The following is a 17,980-nucleotide window of genomic DNA, read 5'->3' as shown; positions in this document are numbered from 1 at the left end:
ACATATATTCATATATATTAAGTAAGTCATGTGTATTTTATGCTTTATAAGTCTACATCTTCACTTCTTCAGCACACCATAATTTGACATATATTCATATATGTTAAGTCATGCGTATTTTATGTTTTATAAGTCTACATCTTCACTTCTTCAGCACACCTGTTTCAAACTTGCATAAAAATGGAACTTCAATTCACAATTTTCTACTCATCAATTTGAGGCCATTACTGTGTTTAGAAGGCCTAAAATAGGCTGGATAGAAATTTCCAGCCCCAACAGCCCTTATAACCCACCAAGTTGGGCCAAGATGGAAGGAATTTCTTCTCCAACTCAATGCGATTTTTTGGCCCACCTTAGATTGAGTTCTCGAACCTTGCTACCAACTTCTCACTACATCCTTGTAATCTAACATGGAGTTCCATGCTTGGAAGAACTTGAAAGATTTAGTGCATAAATTGTAGTCTTCTAATAATTTCAGCAGAATTGGCCAATTATCTGACAAACCATGTTCTAGAAATACTGATTCTAACCAACAAAAGTTTGTCCAAAAAATCATCATTCACAAGTACCCTGTCGGAGTTTAGAGTAGATTCTGCTACTCCATCTCTGGTTGTTTAACCAGCTAAACAGTTCCCCATTCCAGTTTCCACTGGATGTCAGATAGCCCTGCTTCAAAGATGCATTCAGTAAAATCATCCATGGCAGCTGTGTGACCTTGCTCACCTCCTTGCTTCTCATTATAATGGCACACCATATTAAGGTCCTCCAGTACAGTCCAAGGTTCCCTGACATTCCTACTAGCCGCATCACTTCCCTCCACAGGCTTACCCTTCACTCTTGTGAATTACAGCATAAACAGCACTACAAACAAACCCTGTTAAAGTCCCAGCTATTCTCACACGAAAATGGATGAACTGTGCATTCTCCTGCAAAAACTCCATTGTTAGAGCATCTGTATCCCATCCTCAACAGATTCTAATAGGCAAACTCACAGTGCCATTATGTGTGAACTTCCACCCTCGTCTAAAGCTTCAAGTTGCAGCCTCTAAGTAGTCCACTTAAATTTTTGTCCCAACAAGCAAGCAAATTTAATCTTTTCCTCAATCATGAAATCTTCTATTCTGAATTTGTTTTTCTGGGGCATTCAGTCCCCTTGCATTCCAGCATAGACAATGCATTTAAATTGATTTTTATCATGCATAGCCCCTGGCTTCTTGCCATTTATATCAGTTCCTCCAGGATTTTTCATGTCTACCGATAGGTGGCATAGATCCAAAGTTGGAGGCTTCAGAGCCTCTCATGTCTTCCTTCTAACATACTCTGTCTAGGAATATTGACATGAGAAAGAAAAGGGCTTACTAACGTTAAAGCCGGGGTTAATTGTCCAGAACCAGCAGCCATTTGTCTGGTAACTCCTAACCCATTTCTATTGCTAAACTTTGGCCCTTCTTTCCCACCAAGGACCCTCCATCGGCAGCCAAATCTACTCTCTGCTGCAGCCTTCTATCTAGGAATGGTATTCCCCTTTGTGCCATGTGTCTTTTCTCCCTCAATCACAGGCTGAAGTTGTTGGTTATTAGATTCTGTTCTCCTGACATGAAGTGGGACCCTTCTGTGCATTCAATTGACTCAGAGAATCATTTTCGTTGATGAGATCATTATCCTCAGCCAAATAGACTATGTGCTTCAGCGACCGTCTAAAACAACCTCTTTATTTGACTCGACTTCTTCAAAATCTACTTCCAAAGAGTCCCCTCATCTAGGATCCCTCTCCCCTATCGCAACAGTCCCTCAAACTACCACCGTGGACTTCCTGATTCCAACAGCCTCCGGGACAAGAGTCCATTCCAATTTGAAATTCTCCACATGGCACAAGATCCCTCTCCTCACGGAAAACTTCTTTTCCTTTGCAAGACCAGTTCTATCTTGCAGCTTCTTTCCCCTACCAGGAATCCCTATTGTGATGGGAACTTTAAAATTCAAATTTGAATCTGGTTCTTCAATCATTGTTCCCCTAGAATTTCTGCCCCTCTCAACTTCCTCATTCTCTTCAGCCAGCACCGAAAAAGAATTGTATCTGATTGGTGCCTTCCCTTTTTCTTCAATTGGCTTTGCGACGTGGCTGGGATCGTCAAAATCAGTTGAGCAGCTCTACCCTCCTCAGCCACCTCCAGGCTGGAATCCTTCTGTTTCAATGGTGGAATTCTTCTTCCTGCCTTCAATCTCCATTCTAGCCTCTCCCCCTCCGTCCACCAATTTCCAGCCAGCCATGCCACTGTTGGACGCTGCAGAGCTCCAGAAAAACACTTCCATCTGAATGTGCAGATACATTACATTCTTTACATCTTGATTGCATCCATTCATAGAGCACCTGTTGATGAAAAGCACTTTCCCACTAATGCCATAAATAGGAAACAAATCTGATAAATGCTTGGCTGCTTCCACCTCCATGAAATCCAGGCATAAGTCAACCTATCCATGGATTTTGTCATTTTATCAGTGACTAACGGTTTCTCAATGACATTGCCAACTGCACCTAAGCGTGGGGCAGACCAGTAATGGAAAGAGAGGTTTCGGGAAGGAAATCCACAATAGCTCAGAGGATAATTCAGTTCTCTCCATAACAGCCTTAGGGCCACTGTGCAACAATGAAAGGTCTCTGCTTTAACATACCAACGGCCTGCCTGACACACTCTTATTCTGACTTCCTCCATGTTGAATTTAAAAACAAAAATCCCACTCCATATCATGTGCATCGACATGCTGAGAAATCTTCCATGCCTTCATCAGCATCTCCTTTGCATATTGGAAGACTGATAACAAGGAATTTCAAAACTAACAGAGTGCGCCTTCATATTTACTCAACATACTCCATAACATGTCAGGAGAAAAATGACATTTTTAAGCTAATAAAGCGGGAATTAGCTTTGCAAGACTCACATTCCATAGATGTTCGCCACAATTAATAAACTGAAACATGGCCATCCAAAAATAGAAGTTTGAAGGGAATATCATCTTGGGACCAAATTTGGTAGAGAAGAAATTATAGCCTTATTTTTAATTTTTTATGCCCTTTGAGGATAACAAACTTATTCCAGTGAAGGTTAGGATTGGGGGGGGGGGGGGGAAATCCTCTCAATGAAGTTAAAATCTGTCATTTTACATGTTCAGTAAATTGTTGAATGACATGTCTTGAAATGATATAGTGATAAGTAATTTTCAAATTATTCCAAAAACCCTTTTATTTGAATTCAAGAACTCCTAGGAATAAGACCAGGGGCAATCAAAAGGAGGTTGTAATTTATTAGTTCACCACATTGGACATAGGAAGATGCATCCAATTTTGAATTAAAGAATCTATATGATCAAAATTACTGTATACTGTACTTTAAATACGACATGTACCTGTACAGTATATGTATGCTACTATGCTTTGATGCCATGATAGAAAACATAAAGCATGAAATTAATATGCAATACTTAGGCAATCTAAAACTCATCTGAAGCACGAAATAAAAGCAACAGTTTTGTAGTAACATTAATATACTTGAAAGGCATCAATGAAGACGGAAATAGAAAACATACCCGAGTAAGGACTTCAAATAGATCAATATCACAATAACCAATCAAATTGTTCCTTGACAATCTATTGGTCTGCAAAAAAAAATTCCAAATATGATTAAAGCATTGATAATCACATAAGATCTCCATAAAGAATGAACCAGGTTAACATATGCGTTTAAAACAAAGTCACCCATTTATTACTTTGCTTGCTGGTATTGTGTTTTCAAATATAAAAGACAATAAAATATGCAAAGAGAGCAGGATTATACAATAAATATTTCCACTTTTTTACAGTGAGAAGCAAATTCAATTAATCAGAGTTTTGGGACTGTAACTAGTTTTTGTCTGAAAACCATTTTAGAGTCTTGCACATTGAAAAAGAATTACAGGCACATTCTTCCAATGAGATTGCCATCTTGTTCAGTAAGTTCCACAGAGTTTTAAAACAAAACTAGACCATCCAGCAGTGGAGCAAATAGACCAAGAATCTTCAGGAATAGATTTATTTGTCCAAAGAAAATTTCAACTAGCTAAGACTGCTGTTGAGGCTTTCTCTTCCCCAGAAATTCTCTTCCTCAAAACAAGAATGCTCATTCTATCTCTAGTGGCGAGAAAGCCCTTGCTTCATTTATTTTTTTGGGGGGCTTTCCCTCCAGCAACTGGACAGGTTCCGCTTTCATGGCTGAAATCACAGATATTGCTAGGTTGTAACGGAGATTGGATTAAAATAAACCAAAACAGATGGCTTCACAACAAGCTGGGTTGTTTTTCAGCAATTTTAGCAGTCAAGCATAAGTTTGTCCATGGTTGTTTTGTTTGTGCATCTGTTGATTGACATCTTTGTTTTTCATATATTTTCAGAAAAGCCCCTTTACCCCCTCTAGTAGTTAATTTGTTACAAGGATGTGGTTTACCTCATACCAGTGGCTTGCAGTACTTTTTCAGGGGTATAAAACTTCGTATTAAACAGAACGCATGGAATACTTGTAACCAGTTTCTATTATATTATATTACATGGGACTTGTCAGGAAAACTTCCAAATTCTTTGATTGTTTGAAATAAAATCCACATAGAAACTTCCTGGTAAGATCTGTTTAGACGTTGTTTCTTACCCAGAAACAAACAGAGACATAACGAAATTTGACATTGGAAGTCTTTTGTTACTCAAAATATAGGACCTTTTCATAAAGGAAAATAATGTTCAAAATTTATCATTGAACAAGGCCTTAAGTCTTGCAATCAGTTTGTTGCAACCACCCAAATCTTGTTCTACCATCTCCACTCTATCTACAGCCATGTGTTACACTTGAAAATCATTTTATAAAAATGCTCATAGATCTCTCACTATCAGTATGCTCAGAAGCGCTTTGAAAAGCATCCAGTTTCAACTGTTAATTCCACTTTTCTGCCAAACATCTTCTACACAATTAGTTTACCTATTCAGTTCAAAATCAAAAGAACAGACAGATACTGGGATTTTCACTTCCACTGCAGAACTTACTTCAAACACAGATATCCGTGCTATATGAGGACCATTTCTTTCCAAAAGAAGTTTCTTTTCCTACAGCAAACAACAAAATTTATTAAATAACAAATGTGACTAGCTGGGAGAGTAAGAAAGAAGAAGAAAAATGTTAATTTTGCACTCAATCATAAATCAAAATGCAAAAACATATCTACAAGATGTCCAGGATAAAGAAACCTTTCTTATCCCATGCATCAGGGCAATAATCTATCCTGTCTCATCCATGGGAGCAACTTCATGGACCCTGTTGAGACATTATGCCCAGTGAACCCTTTTTTTTGTGATTACTGTTAAAGGGTGTTAAAACAAGTTTAGGAGTTTTTGGTATGTTCTGCTGTGTATGTTAAGGGAATTCTAATACTGTTTACTTTGTTATGTCCTCATAATAACTTATATGTCTCAAGTAGGCAGTCCAACTGTTCCCTTTTCTCATCCCCATGATTTCTATCGTCTTTCACTTTGTTCTCTTCTCTTTATTCCTTCACTTCCTTGGTTGTTCATGAGCCAATTTCTTAACCTTGATACTGTTATGCTGTATCAAAGCACTAGAAACCTGTACAGTGATCCAATCAATTGAGTTTGGACTCTCTTAGAAGTTTCTTCTTGTGGTGGTGTTATAGCAATCTATGCTGATCCATGTGTAATGAAACCCTGGATATTTGAACGTGAAAACTAGAGTTTCCGATGATGATGCTGTTCCAGCTAATGTGGAGCGAAGATCATTAAGAAAAGGAATCACAACTGTGAAGCTACCTGTGGTTTAATTCATTGACTCCCTGTGATTTGTACATTCTCCCATGTGGTTCAGAATTGTCTTCAGAAGAACCAGCAAGAGTATGCGCAACAGAAGTTCCTATATGTAGCCTGAAAGAACTCAAGAACCAATGGCAAGAGAGAAGACCATGACCACATGAAATAATTGCTCCTAATTAATTTAAAGAGGCTTCCAGGGAATAAAAGGAAGTCCTGTTGATTGACCCCTCCAACATATGTGGTGGAGATATCTAAGTCTGCCATAATTACTGGCAAAGACAGATTCATGAAGACACCAAAACCAAGTGGATTCTAGAAACAAAAAAAACATCAATATATGAAACCAATAAAAATATTTGGACCACAAAAAAGGTCAAAATTTCCCCTTTGGAAGAGGGTGGGGCCAGAACAGACTATCCTCAAGTAATGACAAGTCCAAGCTGAGAGGTTCCCACTTAGATGATGGACACGTGTCCTATTTTAGTCTCTTGATCAAAACTTAAAAACCAATTCCCAAGTTTAACAATCTTTTCCTTCTCTCCTCCCTCTCTCCCAGCACTAGCAACTACTGCCCCCACACCACTTTATCTTAACCTCCTCTTCTTCATTGGCAGTGTCCCATCTCACACCAACATTGGTTTAACTTCTACGATTTTCTCCATGTTTCAACCATAGGAACTTTTTTTTTTTAAGCTAAAAAATGCAAACAACACAATTAGGCAGTACTGCTAAACCTCTGAACACTGCAAATCTGCGATTAAACAACACATTATTTTTAAGCTCTAGGCACTATGATTTTCTCCATGTTTCAACCTGAGGAACTTATTTTTTAACCTTAAAAATGCAAACAACACAATTAGGCAGTACTGCTACATTCTGGAAGTACTGATAAAAGCTCTAGGCATATTTAATCTCTGAGCACTGAAATTAAACAGACATTCTGTTCCTTCTCATGTTCATGAATTGAAATGTGATATTCTTATGTTAAAAGCAGAGGGAAAGAGAGAAGCCTGGAGAGCCATGAGCAATTCTTATATATGCCAACATATATGCCAACATTGAGGAGGGAGAGTCTCAGATGAGAGAATGAGGATCTCCAAATCTTAAATTATGAATTTATGGGGGGGGGGGGGGGGGGGGGAAGATTTGAAGGAGGCGGAGCCATAAAGCACACAAGAGCAGAAATGATAGATACAAGGAATAGCTCTGCCATCCACAGTGAGCAATATGGCAGGCCACATGGCAGGGGAGGAAGGTGATTATCACTCCATGTCAGCATAAGGTGGAATCAGAGGATGGAGATGGGAGCATGAAAGAGGAGAGAAATCTGATTCAGAGTGAGGGGAAACCATGTCAGCATAACACGGCATCAGAGGATGGAGAAAGGCTGGGATTGGCTACCAAATTTTGATCAGTAGGGTTTGTATCCCTATGTGGATCTCTTCTCTAACACCATGTGAGAATTGTGAAATATGGCTCATAACCTTATGATCACAACCCCTCTTTATTTATAAGAGATGCAAACATTCTAGAATATGAGCATGGACAGAAATGCCCCTAGGAGAAAAAATACACTTGAAACCATTTGAGTTAATATCACTTCCATATGGCAAGAGCTAATGGTTCAAATCCAATAGTAGGTAAGAACCAGCCAAACCCCTGCTTTTGCCAACAAGATAGCTAGCACAGACTGGCAGCAAGGTGCTATAAGCTGAATGACCCAAGCATCGTTTGCTTCCACTTGTGGCCTTCTTCGACAGCAACACGAAATGCCTCTTGAGAGAGAGGCTTTTGTGTTCTGAGAAGGAGAGAGAGACTTTGGATTGAAGATAGCAAGTAATTAGTATTCTTTTAGAATAAAAAAGAACACAAATATATGAATTTATTTAGAAATGATTGGAGAGAAGGAGGTAAATTTCCAGTAGAAGGAGAGATATTAGTTCCTATTTTCAAGGCTTTGGAAAAGAAACATATTAAGATTACTTAGTTATTAAAAAGAATTCATTAATCATGAATGAATTGGAAAATGAGATAATATTGATAAAGGCTTAATAGTTTTCAAATAAAAAATTACAGATTTAGATTTGTAACTTATTAATAGCTAATGATTAAATAGATTGAATGATAGGGGTTTCTAGGAAATGAAAAAGTAGTCATATTCTTTGAGTTCGTGCTTTTATATAATAGTATGATGTATATATTATGTTCCTACTCACACAACTTGAATCCAGCAGGCAAACAAAAATTAATCCAAAGCTGAAATTGATAGCAACTGCTCCAGAATCAACAAAAATTAATTCAAACAATTGCACGCTACTGGTTTTTCGAACAAAAGATCAATAATAGCATGAGCAAAATTTCCCAAAAATAACCAAAAATCGGAAGAGTCACTTGCAGACTCAGAAGAAGATTTCTTAATTTTTTCAAACTGAGATTCCAAAAAATAATATTTTTCAGAGATAGATGGGATCATTAACCATCAATCAAATGGAACCAGAAGCTGTAGACACAGCTCTTCGACTATAGAATAAAAAGTTTGAGCGCATTAGATATACAACCGCTGGATTTTTAAGCTATTACGTTTACATCCCGTGATTTATTATATTACAAACGTCCTCTTGTGCAATTTTAAATAGAAGAAGACATATTTTTCACTTGTTGAATCTTCTTATAAGTGAGAGAAAAAAATCGGAAGTGCTTCAAATCAGTCCTCATGGCTCTTCCGCTCTCTTATCTTTTTCTCTTGAAAATTGAAACGGTTTTGAAAGTAAAAGAGAGCAGTATGGGAATCTTGAAAATACAGTAATTACTGAGTCGTCACTTAACCCCATCATTCTAACAGTAGGGGTGCCGTTGATACATAATCTGAAATGTGGGGCTGGAAGTGTAGTTTGCAAACCCAAGAGGTGTATACATAATTTGCTCAAGAAGTTTTAATCGAACATCTTAATTCATCATATACTTCAAACCACAGCACAGTGTAAGGTGCTGCCTCCCCTTAATTGAGAGTTAAAAAAAAAAAACTCTTCAAAACAGCTTGTGGATGTCTTCGGCTGAATGTACTTTGATCTTCAAGTGTTTAGTCAAACAAGGTGAAGGATTTATAATAGCCTTTATTACCTAAGCTCTAATACCATGTAAAATAAAGGAAAAAATAGAGAATGAAAGGAGAATAGGAGCAGAAGTTTCTAACAGCCAAAGAGGCCTCACATTAGATTGTGTGGCTGTCCAATGCCATATCTCATTCTATAGAAGACCCATAGTTATCACAACCCAAAAACTCAGTCTCGAATTAGTGCCAGACCTCTTTTTTCTTCCACCCTCAACACTTATTCTAACATTTGACAATGTAAAACCCCACTAAATTAGTTAGAAGGTCTTCCACAAAGTTAGTGTCATAACATCGACAAGCTCAGGTTGCATGCAATCATAAGTAATCATCAACAGACATAAGCAACACAACTTGTGCACAAGACAATAGCCTCCAGGCCATACTGCCAACAAACTACTTATCTTTATCTATTATATAAGTGAGAGGAACATTGAAGCTTCTAGATAAATGCAATACAAGACAGAGAATCAATGTATACTTACAGACTTCCAGAATGGCTTATCCGTGCTGCAGCAGTGAAAATCCCAGGAAAGAATATTAAGAAAACCAGAACATGTCAGAACTTTCAGCAAGGTAATACCAATGAGAACATTCCCATAGTGCAAAAAGGAGGTACATGTTAGAGAAAACAAATAAGCCAGGTCTGGTAATCATATAATCCAGGCAATCAATGAAACTAAACATGACACAATCATCTAGGATATGGTTTCTTATAAAAATAAACAGAAGCCGTTCCAGAAAGAAAGAACAGGATGCTGCACAAGATACAGTTCAGAACCAGTCTAAGAAAAACAGTTTGACAACACTACGGTACTGAAGGATGAATTTTATCAAGTGTATTATTACAACACATGGAAAATGTCAATCATGTTCAGCAATTGTCTGCTTCCTGAAGGTTTTCTGAAATTTTTGTTTTCATGTGTAAATTTTCTCATAAAAAATCATCATTAGCTAAACTAATGCAACTTTATCATGTATAAAGATTCTTTGTCATTTGATCCAATAGCGCTCCATTTGATAGGAACAGATTTTATACTTCTGATAACCATCGGGTGGAGCAATAGAATGAAAAAATCCATCAGATAATGACATTGGTTCTGAACCATCCCTGAAGATAAAGCAACAGTTAAAAGAGCTAATACAAATGATAAGGAAACCCTTCCACAATCTAAATCAGGCATTGTATTACAATAATACTAATAAAGTAGCCATTCAGGTCACTATAATTTTTGTCGTTTTACATATGGTTTCCAATAAGTGACAACAATTTAAAGATGCAAGAATTTCTGTGGGAGAAGTTTCTATACGCAATATTCTCAATGCAGAACCATCTATGACGAGCTTTCCTCAAGCCAAGAAACCTAGGCCAGCAGGTTATTGATTCTTTTGTGAGGTCCACTTCTCATGTCAAGGAATCAATTAGAGTCTAATTCCTTGTGATATTGAATTGTTTAAATTAATGTTCACACTGGAATGCAAAATTCACCTTGTTTGGTTTTTTAGGTATTTCAGGCTATTTTGGTCTTCAAAATCATCTAAACATAGAACTAGAATCACATGGTTTTATCTCAAGTGTTTTTCCAAATGTTAATCAACTTAAGAAATACTTACATGTAGGGCCTTAAGTTTCAAAAACATGGCATGTTTGATGATTGATGAAACTATGAACTGGGTCGATCTTTTTAATATGTTTTATCTTATGCAAAAATTTTATAATCATTTGTCACCCCTTAAACTTGATCCTTGCTGCAATTGATCTCCCATTGGTCTATTTTACTGGTTCAAGATCAGTTTGCACTATTTGGTATCAAAGATTTAGGGGAACGGCAAACAGAAGTTACAGCAACTCATCAGGAACAAAATGAAAAAAAGCTAGAGAGAATTGATGTGGATCAGAATCTGCACCATATGCTCAAATATTATTGGTAGTAATAGGCTTGGCATAGGAAGGCTCCATTGTAAACAAAGGGAGGTTAGCTCGGAGTTTGTTCAATGTTAGCTTAGTGATGGGAGCTAGGCCCTTGTTTGGTGACCTTGTCATGATGAATTAGCCTGTAAATAGGTATATTTCCATCAAGAATGAGTAGATGAGAGAGATGGGTTTTGGTATTCCACAGTTTTACTGTGAGAGACAGATACAAGACGAGATGTTTTGCTTTGTTGGTGGGATGCTGACCAAGGCTTAGTGGGATCCCCAAATCATATCTATTTTTATCATTCCTTTTTACCTACATAACACATAGAAAGAAATAATTCTCTTTTTGATTTTTTTTTTCTGCTAACGAGCTCCCTATACATTCAATCAATCAGGTAATGGACCTCTCGCTGTTATATTTTACTGGTTTGAAATTGAGTTGCATCAAGAATAATGTGTTACACTGGTTGTAATAGATTCCATGTTACCATAACCTAGAGCAGTATAGTAGAGTGTCATTTTCATGCAGCCACTCCTCATTCTTTAGCTTCAATGGAGGGAGGAGGCACATATAATACAACAGACATTCCAAATACTCTTTCGAATTGATATAAACTTCAGCAGCTTGGGTCCATAAAAAGGTAGCTGGATGTAACAATAAGCTTAATAGCTAGCACTTACATTGAATAATCATTAGGGTTACCACAGCGAGATTAGGGTAGTCCACACACAATGAAATTCCAGCAACACAAATAGTAGGGGTAATACTAACGACCCAAAACACAGCAGCCACACTGATCCAAAGATCAAAACCATATGATAAAGGAAGAACCTGAGCAACCATAGTAGATGGTTTATGATCGCCTGGGATAAACAAAATCCAGTAAGAAGAATCAAAAAACATGCTGCAAGGGGAAGACACCCTTGAGCATAGATTATTCTCCCCTGAAACAGCAGCTAGTAAGAGAGATATCATATGGGGCTGAATTTTGGAGGACTTTTTATGAGTGAATAACTGAACATGCTACAAGGGGGAGACACACCCTTGAGCATAGATTTCTCCCTCGAAACAGAAGCTACTAAGAGATATCATATAGGGCTGAATTTTGGAGGACTTTTTATGAGTGAATAACTGAATATGCTGCAAGGGGGAGACATGCCCTTGAGCATAGATTATTCTCTACTGAAACAGCAGCTGGTAAGAGGTATCATATGGGTCTGAATTTTAGGGGCTTTTTTTCCTGGGTGAATAATGTGGGAGGACTTCTCGTAAGTATAAGAACTTTTCCGCAAAAGATCAAAGAAATCCAACAAGAGGAAGTTAATTTCTTGAAAAACATCCTTTTTGTCAATTACCTTCAGATTCTAGAAGAAAGAAGAAAGAGAGACAAAAGGGACCCCCTAACAAGACTGTGGAGCTTCTCTAAATGATGAAGACTCCACAACATATTCTCTTTATTTCTTGAAGCAATAATACAAGTCTAACACAACTAGAAAACAAAAATAGATTCAAACTTAGACTCAAACTTCGGGCCATTATCCTCCATCACGAATTAGCGAACAGGTGCTGATTCTCGATGGGATATTTTTCTTCCAAAACCTCAAGCTGGAGCACATATTGTTCATGCCCAGCTTGTTGCAAATATAGTCAACCCTCACACTCCCCAATGCCTTAGTGAATAGATTTGCACTAATTGCTCCCCTGTACGGACATGGCTAGGAGGTATAAATCCTTGCTGTAACTTTTCACCAACAAAATGGTAGTCAATTTCAATGTGCTTTGTGCACTCATGAAACACAAGGTTTGATGCTATATGAATACTTGCCTGATTATCGCACCACAGTAACATGGGAGATTAATCAACAAAACTAAGCCTCCTCAAGTAATTGTCTGATCTACATTAGCTCACAAGTAACCTATGCCATTGCAAGATACTCAAACTCTAAGCTTGACCTAGCAACTAAATAACCTGTGGAAGACCTCCTATCATTTAGAGAACCTTCCCAATTGACATCTAAGAACCCTTCCACCCACCTATGACCATGATTAGAATGCAATACTCCTCATTTGATACCTCAAAATCCTTGTAACCTCAATACCCAAAAAATATTCGAGTCGATGCAAATCTTTGGTCTAGGATTTTTGATGTAGTGAGTTATCAACTTCCCTATACCTGCTGAGTCATCTCCAGTAATAACAATATCATCAACATACACCACATAGAATAGCTTCTCAACTTCGGAATGGTGAAAGAACACCGAGTGATCACTCTCACCCCTAGCCAGCCCAAAATCAGTAACAACAGAGGTGAAGCGACTGAATCATTCTCCAGGTGATTGTTTCAGCCATATAAAGGTTTCTTGAGTCTACATACCATCCCATTCTCCCCCTGAGGAACAAACCCCAGAGATTACTCCATTTGTACTTCCTCCTAGAGATCACCATGACGAAATGCATTCTTTACATTAAGTTGATATCATATAAAGGCCAATGAAAAGAAGCAGCCAAGGACACCAAAATACAAACATAAGTGAGCTTGGCCATTAAGAGAAGATGTCCAAATAGTCAATACCATAGACCTGAGCATATTCCTTAGCCACAAGCTGAACTTTCAAACGAGCAAGATTGCCATCAGGATTCACTTTGACTACGAATATCAATGACATCCAATGGCGGTTTTCCAGTAGGTAAAGGGACCAGATCTTATGTCTCATTTTTTTCAAAGGCAAGCAACTCATCATACATTGCAACAAACAACCCAAGACTCACTAATGCCTCCAAAATAGAGTTACGGAGGGGACGATTCTCAACCATATATAAACAAGCATAAAAGTGCGAAAAAATGTTAGAATAAGCAACAAAGTTAGAGTTGGGTGTTGAACACAACTCCGATTACTTTTGTGAAGGGCAATGGAAACATCAAGCTCTGAAGAAGAGACAAGACGTGGAAGTATTGTGATTGGATCTTCCAATGAAGGAGAAGCTGGGGGAGGGGCCAGAGGTGCTGTTGTCAAAGGCCTACGATAACCAATACTGATCTCAGGCTGAGTGGGCAGAAGAAGGGGGTGAACCTATGACACAGAAAGAGAAAAGATGCCAATAGGAACATCTTATCAAGAGCAAAGATAGTTAGAGGACTAGAAGAAAATAGTGTACCTTAAAATAAAAATAAAAATAAAAAGAGAGAGAGAGATGTCTACAGTAAAAAAATATTTCCATAGTTCAAATGAGTAACAACGACATACTTTTTGTGTGGGAATAACCTATAAAAAGACAATGGATCTAGATCTAATTTGGATAAACCTAGACGACGATCACGGAAAAAGCAAACACATCCAAAGACTCGAGGAGGCAATACAAAAAGAGGATTGTTGGGAAATAACAATGAGCAACAAATACGACCATCAAGACAGAGGAAGGCATCCAATTAATCAGGTAACAAGCAATTAACACTACATCAACCCAAAAAGACTTACGCACTCGCACTTCAAATGACAAGAAGCGAGTAATATCCATTAGATTGTGATTTTTTTCTTTGCCACACCATCTTGTTGAGGGGTGTCAACACAAGAAGACTAATGGAGAATCCTATTAGAGGTCATGAAGGTCTATAAAGGGGTAGCAAAATATTCCTTTGCATTATCACTACAAGGAGTTTAAACCATAATCTGAAACCGAGTATATATTTCAGCAACAAACCACAAAATATATCAAATACTCTAGAACGAGATTTCATTATATACATCCAAGTTACTCTGGAATAATCATCAATAAAGGTGATAAAATATCCAAAACCCCAAAGTGGATAAAATAGGACAAGGTCCCCAAACATCAAAGTGGACTAAGTGGTTGATCAGATCTGTTATTAATACGAGGGGGAAAGCTCACCCGGTGGAGCTTCCCAAATTGACAAGACTCATAAGGTAAGTTGGAAATTGATCAAAAACTATTATTTAACAATTTTAAACTAACTAAAGAAGGATAACCTAAACAACAGTTTACTTGATGAGGATTAGAGATGCTAGCACAAGTCACAGATGTGGAGTCTTCAAAAAAGCACAATCCCCCAGATTCCTGGTCTCTACCAAGCGTCTATCTTGTCAAAAGATCCTAAAATTAGCAATTGCCAAGAAAAAAAAGTAATTGAACAATGGTAAGTAACAGTAAATTTTTGAACAAGTAGCAAGTTAAACGAGAAGTTGAGTAAATAAAAATTGCTGATAATGGCAAAGGTCTAAGGGTGACAGTTCCTGTGCCTGTGACAATGGTACGGGACCCCTTGGCCAGGGTGACAATGGATGATGATGGATGAAATGAAGAAAAAGTATTGGAGCTACTTGTCATATAAGCAGATGCTCTTGAATAAATGATCCCAAGACAGGATGTTGAGGAACGACATGTTGTGGCATTACCTCTCTGGACAAAAGTAGCCATGGGTGGCTGCGACTGAGCTACCTGAGATTGTGTAAACCATAGGTCATCTATCTCTACATCTTTAGTGTCTTTAACTCGAACCATCTGTGGGCAGGGGTAGGCTCCAGTGTGGCAGCATTAGCAATCTGAAACTACCATGGTTTTCCAAGTAGTTTCCAACAAAAGTGCTGGACATGCCTAAGCTTTCCACAACTATGACAAGTTCTGGTCTGCCTGAACTTTCAGTAGGGATTTGAGACCCAATATACTTCCTAGAAAAATTTCCTCGATTCTTTCCTGCTGTTTGTCCTCCTGAAGAATCATGGCTGGGTATGAATGTTGCAAGAGCAGATATATCTGGTGCACCATCATGAAGATTCTCCTTTGCTACTCAGAAACCCATGAAAAGGTGTCAACTAAAGTACGAACTCAATCTCCTCCTAAAATCTTTGCTCAAACAAGGTCAAATTCTTTTCTTAGTCCTCCCAAGAAGCCAATCACTGCAAGTTGTTCCCTTTTTTTTTTTTTTTTTTTTTTTTTTTTGGATGAATAATTAATCTATTAAAGGAACCAAGGAACAAGAAACAAATACAAGGGAGCCAGGAGCTCACATCAAGAAGAGGGGGAGAATTGGGAGTTAAGACCCCAGGTAACAACAATGAGCCTGTTCCTTGGGGAGTCAACTACCGAGGGGAGGGAGAGAGAGGAGATCCTAGAAGAAACATCGAAATATATAGCATTCCATATAGCGTCAATGGAGCGGGATTTGGAATTCCAGCGCCTGAGATTACGTTCCCACCAGAGATGATGAACAGTAGCACCAAACACCAGCTTACCAATCCGATCACAGATAGAGGAGCCAGGGAACTTGCTCAAAATCCAAGACCAGTCACCAAGTTGTTCCCTTTATTATTGCATGGTTGTTACATCAGCAGATATGGGTAATATGGAGTTCAAGTCTGCATACATCCTTTTAAAGTCAGCAGGGGACTGAGTGGAATTTTTTACCAGTTGGTACACTTGACATTAAATGACAAATGCATGCACGTCATGTTGCAAGGTTGGCCAATACACATTGGTTGAAATGTGTCGGAGGGTAGCCTGCATGACCACCAATTGGTGCAGCATGCAACTCGTTCAAGAAGAGGGATACATGACCCAGGAGGGACAACCAACAGCCTTGGTGATACAATAATCCATAGTAATAGGTGTATGGTGGGTGTGACATTGGAGCAGCGTGGAAACTAGCACAGCACTGTAATTCAGTGTCAAATTGCACATCATGGCATAATTCCATCAGAAAATCCGGAACAGGGGATGACAAGATAAGGCACTTGGAGTCAGCTGAGTCATGATGCAGAAGGGCATCAGCAGCAGCACATTCTCAGTCTGACTTGTGATGTATTTCCAACATAAACCCCAGAAATTTGGATAACCAATGGTGCTGCTCTGACATCTGCACCACTTGCTCCATTAAATTTTTCGAACTCTATTAGCCAGTGCAAGTGATGAATTTGCACCCCAATAGGTACTGCCACCAACGCATTACTGCTTGTGAGGTTGCATACATCTCATGAATGCATGCAAAGGCTACTAGTTTTCATGGGGAAAGCTTCTTACTAAAGAAGGTAACTGGGTGATTCTGTTGTGTACAACTGTGCCAAAACCGACATCAGAAGCATCTATATGCCTACAATAAATGGTAAGTTAGATCCAGTAATGCCAACACGGGCAGAAGTATGCACCACGTGCAGTCTATCAAAACACCTTTTGGGCATACAAACTCCACTGGAAAGCGCCCTTCTTGAGCAGATCCTTCAGGGGCACAACAATCTTGGCATAATCACAAATGAACCTCCAGTAATAACCAATTAATCCTAAGAAGCCCCAAAGCGTTTGAATACCTGTTGGAATGGGCCATTCAAGAATCGCACTGACTTTTTCGGGTTTGCAGAAACACCTGCAGCAGAGACCAGATGGCCAAGATACTTGACTGTCTACTGTCCACAGGTGCATTTAGAGAGTTTGGCGAACAACGAGTGAGCATGATGAATCTGCAAAACCTTGCAGAGGTGTTCTAAATGCATGGACCCAATACGGGTGTAGATTAAGAGGTTGTCAAAGAACATCAGTAGGAATTTCTGCTGAACCGGCAGGAAAATTGTGTTCACTGTTGCTTGGAACATGGAAGGAGTATTTGTAAGCCCAAAGAGCATTACCTAAAACTCAAAGTGGTTTTCATGTGGGCGGAAAGCACTTATGTGGAGATCTTTGGCTCTCATTTGAATCTTGTGAAACGCTGCTGGATCAAGCTTGGAGAAGAACCATGAACCACGGAGCTCGTCAAGTAATTCGTCGACCATGGGGATGGGAAAGCAATCTCTAATTACAATGGCGTCCAAAGCTCTGTAGTCAATGCGGAAGTGCCATTACCCATCCTTTTTCTTCGCAAAGAGAACAGGGGATGAAAAGGAGCTGATGCTAAGGGTAATGACACGAGTTTGAAGCATTTCTGCAACCTTCCACTCGAATTCAGATTTTTGAAAGTGGGGTAACAGTAAGGTTTCACATTGACGAGTTTGGCACCGAGTTTGAAGGTGGATAACAAGATCAGTTGGCCATGAAGAGGGAAGTGCAGTGGGAATGGTGAACACATCTGTGAATTTGTTAAGGAAGGGGCAGATGTCTAGGAAGGGG

General features: G+C 38.7%; 1 protein-coding gene across 1 annotated transcript in view; it reads right to left on the bottom strand.

The window, feature by feature from the left end:
• LOC149008823 (phosphatidylserine decarboxylase proenzyme 3-like) overlaps positions 1–17,980 on the bottom strand; it is a 63,295-nt gene that overhangs the window by 42,713 nt on the left and 2,602 nt on the right. Inside the window, exons 3-5 of the mRNA XM_089160661.1 lie at positions 9,437–9,461; positions 5,066–5,125; positions 3,586–3,654 (exon numbers count right to left, since the gene is read on the bottom strand). Coding sequence (XP_089016787.1) covers positions 3,586–3,654; positions 5,066–5,125; positions 9,437–9,461 — 154 coding nt within the window. The remainder of the gene's footprint in view (positions 1–3,585; positions 3,655–5,065; positions 5,126–9,436; positions 9,462–17,980) is intronic.

The sequence above is a fragment of the Hakea prostrata genome, chromosome 7, assembly GCF_041222555.1.
Source record: "Hakea prostrata isolate BN-2017 chromosome 7, UWA_Hpros_2, whole genome shotgun sequence".
Classification (NCBI taxonomy): domain Eukaryota; kingdom Viridiplantae; phylum Streptophyta; class Magnoliopsida; order Proteales; family Proteaceae; genus Hakea; species Hakea prostrata.
This window is presented reverse-complemented; position numbering and strand designations above follow the sequence as displayed.